This window comes from Lepisosteus oculatus, chromosome 13, assembly GCF_040954835.1.
Source record: "Lepisosteus oculatus isolate fLepOcu1 chromosome 13, fLepOcu1.hap2, whole genome shotgun sequence".
In the NCBI taxonomy this organism is placed as follows: Eukaryota; Metazoa; Chordata; class Actinopteri; order Semionotiformes; family Lepisosteidae; genus Lepisosteus; species Lepisosteus oculatus.
The window spans coordinates 7482301-7502210 of record NC_090708.1 but is presented as its reverse complement, the minus strand read 5'-3'; the positions used below and the strand labels follow the sequence as shown (position 1 = coordinate 7502210).

The window sequence follows — 19910 nt, the reverse complement described above, 5'->3', positions numbered from 1 at the left end:
TAGACATTATCTGAAGATGTAACGCTCAGAAATCCAAAAAATTGTGAGGAGAGCACTCCCACTGAGAGAAGACTGGTGCCACTAATGCCTGTCCTTTTTCAGAGATACAGGACAATAACTCCAGTACCTTGCAATTAAGCACCATGTAGGTTTGGGGAATTATACACTATACTCTCACCAATCCATTCAAACACATTTTAGCTCATGTCTTTGGTGTCAATAACATCTGCACTGCAGAAACCTTTGGCAGGCTGAGCAAATGTGAGAATTTACATTTCAATAACTACCTTGGAAATTGCAAAACAAACCAGGTGAAACTTTAGATTGGAAAAATTAATAGGTTTATTCCATGCTGAAAAAAGAAGAGAGAAAATAACGTTTCGGCTGTGAAGCCTTCTTCACAGTCACTTCTCTCTTCTCTTTTCAGCATGGTATAAACCTCTTACTTGTTCATTTGCAGACTACAAAAGCTGGCGCAGCTCCCCACCTGAGACACTTTAGATTTACTATTAAAGACATAATATTGTCAATCTTAAGCTCAGAAGTTAGTTATATTGATACGCACAGTCCTATTACGACACTGCATTCATCCAAAGCAGCTACATACTTCAAATGAAAAAATCACTATTGGAGTCAATAATCCTGGATGCTAGGTTAAATCAAGTAGCGACTATGGTTTTGTCAGATGCATGCATTATTCTTTCATGGACGACCTTGGCTTTTGCTTCTAAATATAAAGATTGATTGTACAAAGCACAAAGCTGGCTTTATCTTCCTATTTGCAAGCTCTCCATCTCAAGCAATTGTGCTGATGTCTGCGGTAATTCTCCCGGCTCAGTAAATAATGGAGACCGATACAGACTTTACAAAATGTAAAGTCTTAATGTATTATTTTCCTTCTATATTACCTGCAGAGAACACAGACAAAAGACTGCAACAGCCCCTAGAGCTAGACTTCAATTAAAGCAATCTTTGTTTTTTCTTAAAGACAAGTCTAGTTTCTCATGGAGGTCATTTTGTTTGGACATCAAATATAAAACAGAACTTTTGCATTATTGATAACACAATAATATACAGTACAGAGAATTAAAGAAATCTTAATAGCCTCAGAAACTTTTTATCATTGAATGTAACAAATTGAGAGAAATACTAATTTCTGAGTTAAATTAGTGTTTCCAGTCACTTAGCATGTGAGTTATACCTGTTAACAGAAAATTGGTAAGATTGTACATGTCCATAGGAAGGGTGACAAACTAAGTAATTACAGACCAGAAAGTCTTACTTCTGTTACATATAAGGTTATGGAAACCATAAAACTAAAATAAGGTCTTGTCTGCATTAAAAATGGGATTGATTTGGACTGTCTTGTTTAACTACTTGACTTTTTTGAACAAGAGCATCAGCAATGAATACAAATGGAGAACATACTGTAAAATAGTATATTTAGGTTTACAGAATGATTTTAATAAAGTTCCTCATCAAAGATTAATTCTGAATTTGCAGGTGGTAGGCAGTGGTGATTAAACCTGTTCGTGGGCCTGGGGGCTACGGGTCTACTTGTGGCCCTTTTCCAAATCCGTAACATCAGTAAGATGTTACCGAATGGGTAGGCACTCCCAACATGGACGAGATAAAAATACAGCAGAACCAATAGCTAAATGCATTTTGAACTTCACTAAAACAGCATATCCAGGTCTACATCAAGCTATAGCATATCGGAAAAAATACTGCACTACTGTTCCAACATAGGCGACAACTAAGAAAGGTAAAAAATGTTACCTTAAGAAATCTTTTCATTTACTTTTCTTGGCTGAAAAGTCTTTAATAATGTCCTTAAAATCCAAGCTTCTTAAAATGTCGCTCTCAATTGACAGAGTAAAGTGGCTGTATCGCAGTCTATTTTTCACAAAAGAGATTTTAGAAAAGACCGCTCTCTGTTAGCATTGGTCACTGACAAAGTGGAGAAAAGACAGAGCATATTGTCAACATTGGAGAAAACAGACTGACGTTTTCTGCACCTTGTCTGTTTGAGGTGTTCAGTTCCAGATGGGTTCAGCCCTTCCTTATGAATAAATTCTCTAAATTGAATGGCCTCTTCCACGAAGTCTCCCTTCAAGTCCATGAGATATTTCTTTTGAAGGGCTAATGCAGATGAACGGAGATCTTGCTCGGAAATAGAAGCCAATGTGTTAAAAAACCCAAAGCTTTCCTGAACATCCTGGTATGAGCGCCATCTTCTGTCCAGCCTGTCGATCACCACTGTGGACAGCACGGTGGGAAACCTGGTACGGCCCGACGGCTGACGTACTGGTTCAGAGGATTCGTCAGGCTGCCTTCTTCGTTGCCTCGCTCGTTGTTTGTCTGCTTTATAAACTTCAGCTACTGCTGGAGACATATTTTTTGCAGCTATCCCAAAGTTATCGAACTCACCACCGCGGAGGCCTGCCACACCGTCTCTCAGAGAACGCACTAGGTCCACAGCGTGGCACAGGTCAAGTTCAACTGCCTGAAGCACAGTGCTTACCCTCTGAAAATGCAAAAAAACGATATTCCACGTATTCCAAAGAAATGCTTTTCTTGGTTAGATGGCGGTAGACTTAAATTTCCCATTGTTTTGGGGGAATCTTTAATTTTTGTAATCAACGCCTGCTCTCGTATCTCTCTCTTTGCGCTATCTGTTTTAGTGCCCCACTCTCAGACCTCCTGAACGCCGACATTTTGCTAAATGCCTCTAATGAAATGTTCCATAAACAGTCAAAAGTGTATCTGATACAGTGGCCAACCAGCGTTAGGGTGCGTCTTTCGAATAAATCTGGATAATCAACAGCCACGGCTATGTGACATATTGTAGCGCTCTCGGGTTCACGTGGGTATGCACCCTTGCCACTATCACCTCAGGTCGGACCCCCCCCCAGAGGGGACTTGAACCCGGGCCTCTGGCGTCACTCAACAGGGACCCAGCCGTCACCGCACTGGTAAGCCGGCTCTCACAACCTGCAATGGCGGCCGTATGCGTTACAATATGTAAACAAAATTGGTGGAAAACAATTTAAAAAATATTTTTTTAAACCCTAGCCAATGAGAGGCCCCAGTAAGCCCGTGCATTAAATCGCCTGTGGTGGTAGGCATTCAAGGTATGGATTGTCTTTAGTTTGCAAACTAGGTAATGCATAGATAACAGTAAAGAAAAATGTTGAATGATCAGAATAGAGTAACAAAGAGTGGAGCACGTCAGGAATTTCTATCCGGACCACTGCTCTTAATTTACATGAAAGATCTAGATTCTGGTTTAGTAGCTCAGGTGGGCAGCTGCGTCAGCCTGTGTAGGCTGCAAAGGAACACGACATAGGTTTATTCCATGCTGAAAAGTTGTGGAATCTGAAACGTTGTGTTTTCTTTCTTCTCTTTTCAGCATGGAATAAACCTATTACTAGATTCTGGTATGGTTAGTAAACTCATCAAGTGTGTAGATGATACAGTAATAGAGGTTTAGCGAACACTGTAGATCAGTTTGTATGTTAGTCATCTGCCCATAGTGACATCCCACTCCTGGTCCTGCGGGAACTCAAGCCCCTCAGTTTAAGACTTAAGACTTACAATGAAGGCTTACAATTACAATTAAGACCAATTACCCCTAATAAGACAATTACTGTACCTCATTAGGAGCTCATCTAGAATGAAATCTAGAAAAGCCTATGGTTTACCTTGATGGGAGTGGGGATCAGTGATCTAAAAGTTTAAGAGGCTGCATACCTGTTCAATTCTGCTTAAAACTAATGGTCCTTGGGAAAGTGATTAGTATTAGCCACTACACCACAGTTTCAAAATGAAATTGTGGTTGTATATCAAAACATAATATAATTTCATCTAGAATGAACATACATTTAGGCATCTTATTTCTGAAATTCAAATACTTGGATCATGTGACAAAACAAAAGCTTAGAATTAGTCTTAATAATTTAATAAAAAAACACATGCATTTTGCAAACATTTACATTTTACCCAGTTATTACATTGAGACCTACTGGAAAGAGGAAAGATTATCTCCAAATTATTAATAAAGGAGCATCCAAAAATGCTGACTACATGTAATGATTGTATTCAACATGTTCAAGAATAATGACTATTTTATTGGTTTTCACCTAATTGGTTCTTATTTGTTCTAAAAGTGCATTGATGCACATTCTGTTTGGGGCTGTGTCACATTCATCTGGCAATAACAGGATTTGTACACAAATTAATGTACAATGTATATGCAAGAGGAAATCATAAGGGCTGACCATGAATAATAACGTTAACTGTTGAAATGCATATAAATAATGGAATATAAGTTTATAATTTATAAGTTTAATTAACTATTAAAAACCATTTATGCAGCACATACTTCTAATCCTATTTTAAAACCAGTACCATAAAATTAGTTTTAGAAAAACTGAACTGAACTGATGATTGAGCTGTGATCAAACAGGGGATTAAGATCGCAAGAATTTCATTAAACGTTTCCATTGTCTAGGAGAGCCTGAGGACTTAGAGGATACTGCCTAGCGGAGGGCTGTTTTTTTACTGATTGTCTTTTATGCAGAAAAGAACATCATTCCTCCCAGAACTGAGGTTGTCGCAGTAAAGATTTGACGGTAATGAGCATTCTGTACCATGTCTTAAATTAGCATGATGCGGGGGGTGTGCTGGCTGTTTGTGTTAATGATATTAGTTGCGATGTATTATACCACCTAAAAAACACTGGGTTTACCTTACGAGTCAGTGCGATTTGATAGAAATGCGCAGCGGTCACTGCAGCCAGCAAAACAACTTTCGTCGTAAGAAATGAAACGTTCGTCTATCTGCCAAAAACCTATGAACTGGCCTCTTACTTTGGCGAGTTAAATCTCATTGTAGTGAGAAGGCAATCAACGTGAATATTGTTACCACCCGAGACGTTGATAAATAACAAAGAGACGATGCTCCCGATCTGCTAGCACTGGAGGAGCTAGGAACTTTCCAAGATGCGGTTCCGAGTTGTTTTAACACACCATTACAGTATGGACAATATCATTCACGCTTATCATCACTTCACACTGAATAGATGTAATAAAAGAAGATACCAAGGTTGACAAGGTGCATAGCAGTATTTCCTGTCCTATCGTCTGCCGAAACATCAAAGCTGAATTGGCGAATTTGATAAATGTAGAGTACAGATGTTATAAGCGCTGTATACACTTCTAAATATAGAAAGCAACAACGGTTTCTTGAACTTGGTGTAGTCAGTGAATATTTTTGCGGTCGCTTAAAAATCAGTTCAGAGACTATTCAGTATACATAACTGTAAATTGATTGACCTCGCACTGATATTTTGTTTTACGTGCAGGAGACAAACTTAAATCGTTTGCAATTTGGAAAATGTGAATTGGGTCAAAGAAATTAACCTTTCTAAAAAACGTAATTAACAAGTAGGCCTTTAAAATAGGCTAAGGGGATGTGTTGGCGTATGGGTTACTGGTAATTGGAAAATAAGTTTTACGTTTATAACATCATAATCTGTATGACTCCGCTAAAAAATCACGTTTAAAACGATTAGACTGGTTGTTATCTGAAATACAAGATTTCAACTTCTTTCGCTGCAGCCAGAAAGCGAGCAGAGGTGATGAGAAACACAAGCGTGCCTTTCGGCATCGGTACCTTTTGTTTGGGCTACATTTTTAAGATGTTGTCAGGATACTAAGCACAGGTGGCACCAGCTCAAATCACACTCTGATCTGCACAGGGTCTCACTGGGCGCAGTCTCGTTCAGGGTTACTATAGCGCACGAAGGTAAATCAACCTAGCGATCTCCGCCTCCGCCCCCTGGGACTGTGAATGCAAACTCGCTCTGGTGGTGCATAACGACTCCCCAGGTGGGGGCCGCATTTCAGTGGTGGATGAAGTGGGTCACCTCCTAGGTTGAAAGCTTTGTTTTTTGGACGTAAAGGGCCACAACACTCATACTGGTATGCTCCGGTTGAATAATAGTTCACCCGACACAACATACAGATTTTCCAGTTTTGCTTGTGAGCTTCAAACACAAATAAAGCATTGTGTGTGTGAGCTCTTTAGTGAGAAAGGAACGTTTCTCACACTGGAACATAGCGCCAGAGAAAAAATACAGCCTGGAAGATCCGTGAAGTGAAATGTGGAAAACAAAGGGCATACTACTTTTAATGGGACAAATATGTTCCCTTGTTCCTACATTTAAGGGATCTGTACTGAGGAATAAGACAGAAAACTGGCCTTTTGTAATGCACAAGGTTACATACAGGTGGGAGAGAAGACAAGTTGGAAAAAAAAACACAAATTCAGTGTGGATGTAGGAATAATTGAGTAGCCTTTCACCTATCTCACTGAAAAGGCATCCGCATTCTGGAACTGAAAAGAACTTTTTCACATTCTGTCATAATTTGTAGTCATTGCATGGTGGTTAAGTTAGCTTGCTGACAGCCACATCACCTAGGGAGCATTAAAACCTTTCTTAGGGTGAAAAAATCCAAGTTTATTGCCATATTAATCTGTCCCTCAGAAACAACCTTCACTCCACAAGCCTTCATAAAGTACAGCCGTGTATCATCTAACACATCTGCACAACAAAGATTGGAACAGTTACACTAAAGTGAAAAGAAAGATTAGAGCACGACAATAAAGGGGCCATAAATGTGAGGCTCCTCACTGTCATGTTCACAGAGGCACTCCAGACATGTAGGTTTTGTGTAGCTTTATTTTTAGTTATTTTTGCAGGTTAGATATCCAATGCCACATCTTGTAGAAATAATGAAAAATGTGGATACATAACACAAAATCATCATGAGAAAGATGTACTCAAGGAAAAGGCAGGGATCATATAGCTAAGAGATACACAGAGCCTACAGTACAGTACCTGCGCAGCCGTAATAAATCAAGCCTAAATGAGTAGTCAGCTATTAAATCTCTCAAGCCTATGGGAAAACATCTTTATAATAATGTCAGAGACTTTATACAGTAACTGATCAGAAATTATTAGGATTTCACTGAAAATATCCCCTCTTGCTCATGTCTTTATATTGTTAAAAAAACAAAATACAATGCACTCTTGAATAGATTGCACATATTATATTTGGGGCTGGAGAAGTATTTTCTTTTGTTCTAGCAGAATAATAGAACATCCTGATTTTAACACTACCAGAACTATGCAGGACCCAGACACATGTGATAGGGAGTGCTGTTCAACTGCAGCAGTACTCCAGGCTTCCCTGTCTCCCTCTGACACGACCCATTCCAGCAGTAGTAAGCTCCATATAAATGATATCAAGATAGCACAGGATACATTAATTTTTAATGACTTTCAAGGTGCAATGAAACGAGACAACTAAATCTATTTCAACATTTAACGTTTCAAAAGAGAATTAGAGGAGATGAAGGAAAATCCTTCCAAAAACTATTTCCAAAATGTAACCACATCAGAACATTCCCAGAAACGTTCGAGAGGTAGTTGCATCAACATGCATAATAATAATAATAATAATTAATAATTGCTTACACTTCTATAGCGCTTTTTTGGACACTCCACTAAAAGTGCTTTACAGGTAGTGGGGACTCCCCTCCACCACCACCAGTGTGCAGCATAGCCTGCAAAGGAACAGGTAAGGGTTTATTCCATGCTGAAAGGAAAAGAAAATAGAAACAACATTTCAGCTGTGGGGCCTTCTTCAGGTTTCACAACTGAAGAATACAGCACAGTTGAAACTTTGTTTCTCTTTTCCTTTCAGCATGGAATAAACCTTTACCTGTTCCACTGTGAAAAAAGTGCTCATAAGCAGAGTATACACAGGAAATTAGCGACTACCTTCAAATGACCAACAAGGGATCACACACGCTTTGTGAGGACACTTTATATAAATCCTTTCATGACCTGAAAATTTGGAAGCTAAATTTAAAGTTTTAGGGAATGTGTTTATCTGTAACGTTTAAGGCCCTATTCCAAAAACCAACAGCTGCTAAAGATTTGCGAAGCCTCTAACCGAAGAACACAGAGGAAGTCAGTTCCTTTGTGTCGCCCCTGGAGTCCAGCACCAGCAATGACTCCATGGATATACAATGAGTATATAGACATCGTTTCCCTTCAGGGAATTCAAAAAGCATACTTTGCAGAAAGAGGACACCAGTGAAAATGAAGCCAGGTAACTCATATTGAGATTGCAGATCCAGGAAGGAGCAAAGATCATGCTCATTTAAATATCTGCTAGAATGTGAATCGCTTTACCCCTTCAAAGCAAAGCAGAAAGAACAATTTTGTATAATAGTATAATATTGACATTCTTTCAAAAGCACAGTTTCCTCTTTCGAAAGTGCATGTCTGTCTAACACATTAAAGCTTTTCAAATGTTTTTTAAACTATTTTACAGTTTGAAACTTGTAAATCACCATTGAAATAGAACCATCCATTATTCTGCTTTGTTATTGATGAAAAAATCCCTAATATGTTGGGAAATGTAGTGCAGAGTCTCTCTATTTAGGCTCACTGACCAGACTTCATCACTCAGATTTTTGGGGGGAGTCTGGGGTGCGTTGCATTTTGGGCTCAGAGACCAGTGAACTGAAACATGCTTAAGAATGGGACAGATCCCCACAAGTCAGGATCTTCAACTGACTAAAGCATGCATCACAGATGTATGACCTGAATTGCTTGCAAGAGTGGCTACACACTAGCCTGAGAAATTCAGTGTATACCTCCCATTGATCAACCTTGTTATTCTACAAAAAGTAAAAAATGTTCCTGATATTTACTTTGCAAATGTATGAGTTTAGAATACTACCTTTATTTTCCATTGCGGTATATACACTAGCCATCTATTTTCTGTTTTATCCAATACAGGGTCGTGGGGGAGTATATATAGTATATGGTTAATTTTTTCAATGTAATACAAAATGCTTTAATAAATTTCTCTGTAGTACAAAAAGAAACCAAGTAAAATAAAATACTGAACAATACTATTTAAAATAAATTGTGTATTATAAGCAGTAGTCTTCAACACTGCATATAACACTTAGTGTATTTTAGCCTCTAATCAATTGAAGGTGTATGTGGGGACTTTGCACTGAAGAAGGACACATGAATCCACTTTTCCCTTACATCCAGGTCAAATACAAAATTGAGTAAAATTCTCTACTTCTGTGTCTGATTGAAGGGCATTTCAGGTCAGTTATGATGCACATCAGTCTTACCCAGGATTGGCTAAGTTCCTAGGAAAAAAGAGGACTTGCTGTCTGCATATGACCCTTAATCCTGCAAACTGTTGTCTGTAGCCAGGATTGAGCTAAAAAAAAAGCATTCTGAAGGCTGGACGAGACTAAGCACTGAGGAGACAGCCTCAAATGCATTTCATATAGAATGTGTCCTTACCTAAAGATGTCATATATGAAAATACTTTCCAACAACACAAAACAATTAGGGCAGCACAGTGCTACTGCCTCACACCTCAAGGGTCCTGGATTTGTATGGTCTCCCCATGTCCACATAGGCTTTCACAGAGTGCTCTGGTTTCCTCCCAAAGAGGTGCTGACATTTCTCAGTTCCCCCAATATGTCTGTGGAGTTTGTATGTTCTCCCTGTGGACACATGGGTTTCCTTCCACAGTCCAAAGACATTGGTAGGTTAATTGACTGTTTAATTGGGAAAATTGACCCTGGTGTGCCCCGTGATGAGACTGGGGTCCCATCCAGGGTGTATCCTTCTTTGAGCCCATTGCTTGCAGGGATAGGCTTTGGCTCCCCCAGGACCCCGTACTGGGTAAAGTGGTTATAAAATGGATGGAAGGGTGGATGTTTGTGAATCCTGTCCAGGGTGTAGCGCTTCTTTGTCCCTGCTGAGACAGCCTCCTGCTCACTGGAGCTGTGTAAAGAGAAAGAAGAGTCTGTAAGAAGGGGGTGCCATAAGATGTTTATTTTCAGTACATCTATGGTATTTCTAAAGGTAGTTTCAAAGGGGTTCAAAATATGCCTGAGGCTCCACAATTAACATACCCTTTTCTATCCACAAGGCCTTAACTCAGCTCTTCAAATCAGAGTAAAAAATAAAAACCCTTGTCCTAACCAAAAATAAGCGAGTCTGTCAAAGGCAAATGATGACATGCTATACCTAGGCCCTTTGGAGTCAAAAATCATTCCATTTAATAGTCAAACTTCAAGCAGAGAAGCCAAGGAAATGCATTTGCACGTCAGCTTTCTCATAAGAAAGAAAGAAATTGAAAATCAGCTGCCTTCTCATCACCAGCTGCTCATTTCATCTGCCGTGAAAGAAGTGATCTTGGAGGGAATAAATCAGCTACAAATTACCTAAAAAAAAGGGAGCACCTGCAGTCAGAACATATAACTTCTGCCAGTTTCCAGTTCTTTTCCTGGGTTATAGAAAGGCTATATTTGTCAGCAGAATGCATAACGGTTCATAATTAAACAGAACGTCGATTTCAACACGAGGATGAAATAGAAAGGTAGAGCGTATAGCTCATCCAAACTTTCGCAGTTCCCCGTGTTAAAACTGTGACGTGCTCTATACTGCCATCAAGTGGGCATAACTGAGAACATGGATTAAAAAATGATCAACTGCGTACAGGAGACGAACGTCCCTGCTTCCAACACTTTACATATCTTGTGACGTTACAGAGGTCTGAACTATTTAATGGCAACAATGCAATATGTGGTGTTGCTAAAAACCCTCAGTGAATGTTTGAGAATGTATGATAGCCAGGATAAAAGTCACCCTTATAAGTCAATAGACTTACTATATGGTTAGAGATCCAGTTTCATATATTTAAGAGCAATTCTAATAACTACACCCACAATGAAGTCTGAAGTATAGCAGATTTTGGCTTGAAGTTAAACTTGCAAAACGTGTAAAAACTACTACTTACTCTATTAAGTAATGGTTGTGCGGTTTCAACTGTGTAGATATTACTGAATAACTAATTTAAAAGATCAATGTTCATGAGTATTATACACATTTACCACACTTTCTTTTAACTTAACTTTTGTAGCAGTAAATCCTTTACTTTCAGGCTAGCGTTTAGGTCACTTAAACATTTGAAGAAAAAAAGAACCAAAGCAAAACAAATACACTGCAATCAATTGGTTTGCATTATTTTTTATTTTTTGTACAAAAGGAGGTATGATAATGCATAGTGGGGCACTGAATTGGCCAATTAGCCACCTCTTTTTTTCAGGCTCAAAAACAAAACAAAAATAAAAACACTGTTAAGGGTAGAATTACACATATGCATCACAGGCTGACTAGGGAATTTCTAGTAGTGTTATCCAACAAGCAGTGTAGCACCACCTTCTGGATACAAGAGGCTTTTTCCAACCAGACATTATTATAGAGTACAAATAGTACAGAAAACAGACTAGTACCCAGTTTAACAATGGTAAAACACACAGCGAGATCCAGGACTGTCACATATGTTATAAGGCCTTTTCACAGCCTGCTTTATAGGTCAGGTACCTCCCCCATTAAACAAAGGAATTTAATGCACCCTGTGACTTACATCTGCACCCATTTGTGCTCGTAAATTGTAGTACTTCAGCATGTTTAGCAGCAAAACATCAGTTATAGGTCAAATAAATTGTCCTTCACAGATCAATGAGAGTAACCAAATGTAGGCCTGCAAAAGATTTAAATATTGAGCCTGATGAAACTACAACTAGAATTGTTTGTTTTAATTAGTCTTACTACCCACTATTGTTTTGACAATACTGCACAAGAAATGCTTAGTTCCCATTATCTACTGTACATACTTCCAGCATTGGTTACCTGTTTCAGAAAATTAGTAGTCACAGTCCTGGATTTAGGGCTAAAATGATGTAAAAAGACCCACTTGCATAAATTATCCTACTGCTGTATTCTACAACTGTACAAATTATCACCATTGAGTAAACTAATAGCTATAGAATGGCAGAGTTACAAATGCAATCACTACTTAATACAATTCATGGAAGCCTCCCAAAACTGTAAGAAAAAGAAAAGCCTGCACAAGAATTGAGCACAATCTGTCTGAAATCATATTTGCATTTGCCTCTATAATTCTGGAGTATATTTCACTTTTACAGAACAGAAATAGAATGCTAAAAACATCTGAGAGACCACAGATGCCAAAAGAAAGTATAGACCATCATTTCTGGCTGAATGAGTCCGTTCTGCAGTAACTAAGAAACGCGACACTAAAACATTTGTATAGGCCTTTCCTAGATTATACAGATTTCTTAACATGGTCATGTCCTCATTGCTTATTTCAAATCCTTCCCATCAAAGTCACCGAGAAAATGTAAAGACATTTCAGAAAAAGGTGGAAATTCCAAAAAAGCACATCGGAGATGATTCACTCAATGCCTTGTTTTAAGCCATAGGGTCCTGAACAGAGTATCAGTAACTCAGAAGTGCTTTCATCATTCGAAAATGAAAGCAGAAGAGCCAAAGAAAGGAAAAAGTCCCAATAATTCAAAAAAGATGTTGTAAACCATGGCAGACATCAATCCGCACAAAACATTATTGTGTTTTCAATAGTTTTGGCTTCTTGAAAATGACTTCCTCCTACATTATTAAAGGGTCAGTCAGTACCGCATCACAAAACTTCCAAGAACGTGTCTTTAGATAAAGATCCTGTGCTGTTGGCGTTATTACATGTGGGAGTTCAATGCTATGCTCCAAGTCACGTCACTAGAGAGGCCTCGGACTCGAGTGGCTCGAAGACATCCAGTCCGGGCGTCAAGTTTTAACATTGCTTGCTTGGTAAAACAAAAAAAAGGAAATCTAACCAATGAGAGGAGGACACTCAACCACTGTGAAACATGATAAAGCAAACAAACAGTACAGGATCTTCAATACTATTTCTAAACAGTAAAGTAGAACTAGTTTCTGGAATGGGTTTGCCAATTGGGATTCTTTCATCTCTGCTCAAGGTTACAAACCCCACAGCCTCACATGGGGGAAATGATGTAGTGGTGGCATATTTCTTCAGTCCACCCATGTCTGAGACACTTGCCTTTTAATAGGTTACGCAGCCCCGTTCTAGACTTTCAGGACCGACTTCGAGAAGCACTTCCTGCCTTACTGATCCCACCATGGTCTTGGTAGCCATCGTGTGCCGCGGTCACAGTCGACTGGCGACATGGCCCAGGCTCGAACCCATGACTAGAGCGCTCAACCTGGACACCTGGGCAAGAGGTTAAGCCACTCAAGAAACCTGAATCTTAATACAGCTTCACAATACAGAGCTCAACAATCCTTTAAGGAGAACATACATTCAAAATCACCAATTTCCTTTGGTTTTTACAACCTCTTATTGCAAAATTAGGTCTACCAGGATAATCCAGGGAGTTTCTGAAGTGGATACATTGTAGTGACAAAAGCAGAACTGCAATTCTTATCTAGGCAAATTGGAAACCTATATGTACAATTACGCTAAACATGGAAGGTTATTTCCATGAAAAGGAGATGTGAATGCAAATATAACATCCAGAAAGGAGAGGAACGCTGAATATCATAGGAAAACAGATATGACACAAACAGGTGGTCAAGAAATCAGAACTCAAACCAGCTGATCAAGTAGGTGTCCAAAGTCAGCATGTCATTAAATCAAAAGTGACAAACAAAAGGGAGAGGAAAGCAGCAGAAACAGAAATGCAAAATTCTATGCCATATTGCAACAGTTTTAAACGCATCTTAAATATTAAACAACAGCATGTTTTTTAAGGATTTAATAACTGCAAGCTACTGTAAAATGTACGGATCAGCAAATCTAACCAAATGACACTTTTACATATCCTGCACTAATCAGTAAACTGAACTGTACAATATCTTCAAAGGAATCATTGAGCAGGATTTCCCACTGCTTAACACTTTCCTTGATAATAAATGACTTAAAAAAAACCAAAAGAAATCATCAAGCCAAAAAAGGCCAAAAAGTGCATAAGAAACCAATCTGGAGCCACTGCATAAATTGCAAGGTCACAATTTACCAAGGGGGAAGAACTCTAGCTGCGCAACTCATACAGTGTGTACTTCCCAGTGTGTTGGCATCTATAGACTGATTTCACCATTCACATGAACATGGTCATTCTTTAAAGATGGATAAATGTTTAAGTTCTTTTAACAAAAAACAAATAACCTTAAATAACAGGATTATATGTATTTTTTAGTACTTTTAGTTTGCTGATGGGCTTGCTTTGCATTAACATCACCGCTGAACTTCATCAAACCTTACATTCAAGTAACCAAGATGGACAACTGTTGTTAGTTCAAAGCTAGAGAGCAGTAAATTAATGCCTAAGAGCATCAGACTTCATTATCATCACGGAAAATTGGAAAAAAAAACATATTTCCTACCATTTTCCCAGTTCTATGTAGAGTTGAAGGTATGTGAAAACCTCCATGATCTCAAGTACTGCCAGAAACTGTGACTTTCGGTTTGGTAAGAGTAAAAGGTTGAACTTCTATCTTAAAATATTTTAAAATCTTATTAGTGAATTGAAAGAATTACAGTTATGTACATTATCAAATAAAACCTTAATATACTTAGGGCCTTTCCATGATACTGTAACCTACCTATGCATCCAGTATACAGTATTCACTTTAGTTAACCTTTTTAGTCATTTATATAAATTTTAAAAAGTAACACTTCAGAAACTAATCACATGGATTTCAAGTACCAGTTTGTCAATGACAAATGCACTGCATTGGAATCTTGATGCACTAGAACATACACAGCATTAACAAATACGCCATTTTACTGGCAGCAAAATCATTTAAGGCTTATTCTGAATCCAGTATTCTAACCTTAAAAATAAAGAGATTTATGTCATCACCACTTTTACCGAGTGGAACATTAATGTTAACATAAAGTGATGTCAAATGTTATGATGAAAACTCAATGTGAGTTCCTTGAGTTTGCAAGCCACAGAAAGTACTAAACCTTTTCAAAGCTTAGGGTGCAAGCTATATTGCTTACTAAAATGGATAATACAGCCTTAACAAGAAATGCTTGAAACAAACACTTTAAAATCACATTATCCATCATATGCATAAGCCCAATTGTAAATATTATGCTTTGCTTTAATTTGTGACACATGCGTGACAAACAGTTGGTGTGACTGCATTTAAAATGTGGTATATCGTAGTCAAGTATTCATAGTGTAAAAACCTACCATGTCTTTTGATGGTACTAAGAAACGAAGTTTATTTCCAAACATTACAGACAACTGAGTTATAATTTCTGAATTATCAGCTTTGCTCCACAGTGTCAAAATCAAATACCACAAATACACAAGCAACCTCCCTTCTGTCTTGTACATTTAAACATCCAACACTACTTGTGCCTCCCAACTTCTGAACAGGTGCTGCTAAATTCAAATTTTTCATCTCCCCACTTAAGACTGTACAAAAATCTGCTACCAGAAATCGCAGGTGTGTAAGGTTATTCAGGGTAACTTTAAACCAACACCAAGCCCAGATCCACAAAATATGAGGTTTAAAATGTGTATTAAAAATGATCATTTGTGAATCAATCCCACTGCCCAGCAGCACATCATATCCAACTGAAGTTTCACCACACTCTTTCAGAAGAGGGAGGGGACCACTACCTACACACATTTATATGAAGAAGGAAATGTATTAGGAAATGTATGTAATAGGAAATGTGATTTTATTCTTTTGTTTCAAACATTCCTCTTTATACAAGCTTTACTGAAGTTGCTCCTTGGCAGAGAGAAAGACATGGTTTCACAGGACTGGTCTAATACTCTTCCTGCTAATAAGCCTTACTTCCAGTTTCCAGCCTGCCATTCTTGCCTGACACCAAATAGGATTAGGCGATTCCTGGTCCTCTCTTTTTCCTTTGGTCTCCAAACTTTTATCTTGGTCTCTTGTTGGTTCTTATCCATTCAGCAGGTAAACGACAAGCTCATAGGTTGACATCATAATAGCTGTGTTTGGAATCTGTCTGACCAAATGTGTGGTGAGTCCACGATAAAGCGCTCTATATCCTTCTTCTCGCATAACCATTGATAAAGTCTGGAAGAAAGATCTGTACTTGGTTCCCTCCTCTCGTAGTCTGGTACGTATTACTTCTGCAAAAAACAAAATAGCAAAAGCATTAAACAAGAATTCTGTCCTTTTCCTCCCTGTTGCCAGGATATCTGGATAATTTAAAATTCAATAAAATGGAATTTCATTAACATGCCACTATGTACATTCTTGAAAACAAAAATGTCTATTTTTGAGCTGTGAAGCAAATGTAATGTTTGACAACTTTAACGTTTGATGTACTTAAGAATAGTTAAGCAGCGTCTCTCCTGCACTGAGGCAAGAAATTACAAAAAAGGTCTGTTACTGAAAAAAGTAATAAAATAGAAGTGTAATTTATGGTCAAAGTATGTCCTTACCATGTGGATATGCTATGGAGGTGGCACACGTTTTTGAGGTGGCTGCTGCCAACATCAGTCCAACAAAATCAGATGCATCCTTCACAGATTCATCCTCATCGTCCATATTAGAAGCAGTCTTACTTTGCAGTAATTTACGTTTAATACTTTCATAAATTACAAAGTGAATGACAGTCTCAGAGATTCCTGCATAGGAAGCGGACATGCCCCTGTAAAAACCTCTGATCCCATCTGACTGATAGACTTTTCTGATACATTCAAATGCACTCATTCTTCTTTCACCCCGGTTTCTGCAACCAAAGAGAAAAGATATTACAAAGTCAGAACACAAAACAGCATATCTCAAGGCAACATGTTTATGTATTGAATAATCTAAATTTGATAGCTGCAGGCAGTTCCAAAAGCTCCCTAGCAAATCAGGGACTAGTGGGTGAAAATTAAGTAACTATGGGAAAACTAGAAAGATACCTACCACATTCGGAAACAGTCGGCTACTAAACAGCTTTTGTACAAAAGCAGCTTTTACTGCAGGATGTATACCAACCAGAACAAAATAGTGGTCAAAGCCATCTTGTTAGAAGCAGGAACACTAATTTGCATTTTGTGACTAAATTGTTACTAAATGATTGCCTACCTACTTTAAATTTATATGGCCAAACAGTTCCTATGGAAACTTGGAAAAGGGGCACGTGACCAGTGATGTGGACATTTAAAGTTATCACTGCAAACTACAAGGTAAAGTTCTGAAGCATATCTGGTTGTAATATAACCTGCTGAGTTTCAATTCAATCAATGCAGTATTTCCAATGTCACTGGAAATCTTCAACAAGAAGAGTGGTCAGTTGGGCAGTACAGTGTAGCAGACCCATTTCAGTATGAAATGTAATGTCTCTAGAACAATACCCTATACGTTAGCTGGCCAAATAGTCCTTAAATGGTAGCAAATTGTGCAAGAGGTCGTTTCATCAAGCTGGTGACACGCTGTGGGCAAGAAAATTATCACAGCAATGCATAATGTGTAGATCAAAAGCAGTGTTCATTTATCAAGAAATCTGCTGAGTATTTTTTATTAAGTCAATGTAATGCTTGTTATAAAAGGAGGCAGCTTGAGGTTTGACATCTTGGTACTGTTTATGCAAGGAGACAGAGTCTCATGTTAACAGTGTGCTCGCTGGTAAGATGCTAGGCGTGAAGTGGAGCTGCATCAATATGAGGGCCTGTAAAGGTGTGATTAATTCCATGCTGAAAAACTGAAAAAAAAAATCTACCTTTCAGCCTGGTATTAATCTCATCCTGATCCTTCTGATACTAGCCATGTTGGGGTTAACTGGCCAAACTTGTTTACATAGGAAGATAAATAATGTAGTGTTACAGGCCACATATCCACAATAAAGAAAATAAATAGTGGTCAGGTGGCCGATTTGGTTTACCTATAAAATCATAAAGGTTGGAGTCATTTAGCCAAACTAGTTCTAAAGTCTGCCCCCGAAAAAGAACAGCAGCGGGGTCTCAAGAAAAGTCCTTTACTGAAGTCTAGCAAGTTTCCAGTCATCTGGTAGGGTGGTTTTTAAGGAAAGTGGTTTCAAATACAAGGGTAAAAATCAGGTCCTGCATCAAACACAATCACTTTGTCACAAATATAACGGCTTGTTTGTCCCAGTGTACCTGTGCAGGACGAAGTTCCCACGCCTCGCCTCTCAACACCAGCAATTTGAGAAAGTAGAAATAAAACTAAACCCTACAACATAATAAAAATACAGTGACTGCCTAGCAGCCTATTTTCTGAAAGACTATAATTATTGGGCCTAGAAGCCTAATATCTGAAAGCTACAAATTAATTAAAACAAAATAAGAAGAAATTTGAGTCAAAACCTTGGGTGGCCGTTAGTCTACCTTTTTTTCTTATTTCATAAATCACTTCAGGAAAGGTGTTTTACTGGTTTTTATGCTTTGTGTTTACCCAACGAACATATCATCTCCCATGACCTACTTTCCCCATGACCTGTTACTCAATACAGCGGTGCCCACCACTGCTCATGCTTCTGAGTCTCAACAGCAGAGTGCAATTCAGTCCGCTAGTATTAACTCAGTCATGAAGTTCTCTTACACAGCATACACCTTGGTTATCTGTCAGTAGTCCATATGCAGAACCATTTAGACTAATCTCTCACTCATGTGAACTGTTATTATTACCTTGCATCCAGCTGTAAGCGAGTCTTTATAAGCCAGATGGGATTGGTTGCTGTAATTGCTGTAAACCCTGAAATAAAATGGTAACATTTAGGTTTTGAGATGGCACAATTCAACAGTGAACAAAATAAGGGCAAAAATATTCCGAAAAATAAGTTAATAATCTACAGTATTTAAGATATGTTTTGTTTAGCTCCTTAAGCTGTTTTTATGATGATGGGTATGGCATTAAACAAGATTTTTGTTAAACAACTTTATTACTATTACAATAGTATGTATAGAGGAATTTTAATTGTGCTACCCAAAGTTTAAGAGAACAGTACGGAAATGCTATCAACACCATTGTGCCAAAAAAGAGCATATAAAATGTATTAATAAATGTAGGGGTGCTTAACAATACCCCTTTCTAAAAGGGTACTTATCCCATTTCTTATGAAAAATACAAATTACTTTGAAGAGTTACTGTATATAATGGCACTAAGCCATAAATACAGCTTAAAAAGTACAAACAAAAGCATATTTATAACTGTAATGTGTAATCCATGTGTTGTTAAGCATAATATCACAGACATTCCAGAAAAAATGTAGCAGTAGAGTTCCTATAAACTACAATTTAGGCACTGACATTCACATGTACTTGCCTTAGAGTCTAAGCTAAACAAACATAGGGTAAATAAGATGAGAAACCTAATGTTTCAGCTCACATAGGAAAACACATTCTGCTTTAAACAAAACTATATTTGTTGGATTCAAATATAAAAGAGGGTTTTGGTGTTTAGAAATGATGTAGGCTCTAGGCCACTGCTTCTAGAATACTTAATGAAATCCACAAGGGTGGTGAAATTTATACATTTGCACCCACTCATTCACAGTACTAAGACTATTACTGCCATGGAAATTAAACCTACAGGAAAGCCTGTCACATGCGGAACTGCACATGTGAACAGGCGCTTTAAGAAATCACAGAAACTAGAGAAGTCGTCTGAGCCCCTCTAAAATAAAAGCTATTGGAAGAAAACAACTCGTGGTGCCAAGGTAATAAAGGAGTGTTCTCCCAACATTTGCTACAAACCTCCAGATTTGTTTAAAAAATATATATTTTCTATGAAAGGATACTTGCAGCAATTGTTCACCTGCTAGGGGAAAGTATCAGCAAGAAAATGCAGATATTGCATCATAAAGGAGTTGTCCTTTAAGCCGCCTGGAGTGGGAAGTGAATTCTACCATCTCCCTCTGGGCTGTAAAGTAAGTAACCCTAACACACAGACAACAGAGTAGAAGACCAG

The 19910-nt window shown here is 38.2% G+C and overlaps 1 protein-coding gene across 1 annotated transcript in view; it reads right to left on the bottom strand.

The window, feature by feature from the left end:
* Positions 1–11127: 11127 nt before the first annotated feature.
* LOC102687656 (solute carrier family 25 member 36-A) overlaps positions 11128–19910 on the bottom strand; it is a 29542-nt gene continuing 20759 nt past the window's right edge. Inside the window, exons 5-7 of the mRNA XM_015360974.2 lie at positions 18628–18694; positions 16435–16724; positions 11128–16119 (exon numbers count right to left, since the gene is read on the bottom strand). Coding sequence (XP_015216460.2) covers positions 15926–16119; positions 16435–16724; positions 18628–18694 — 551 coding nt within the window. The 3' untranslated portion in view covers positions 11128–15925. The remainder of the gene's footprint in view (positions 16120–16434; positions 16725–18627; positions 18695–19910) is intronic.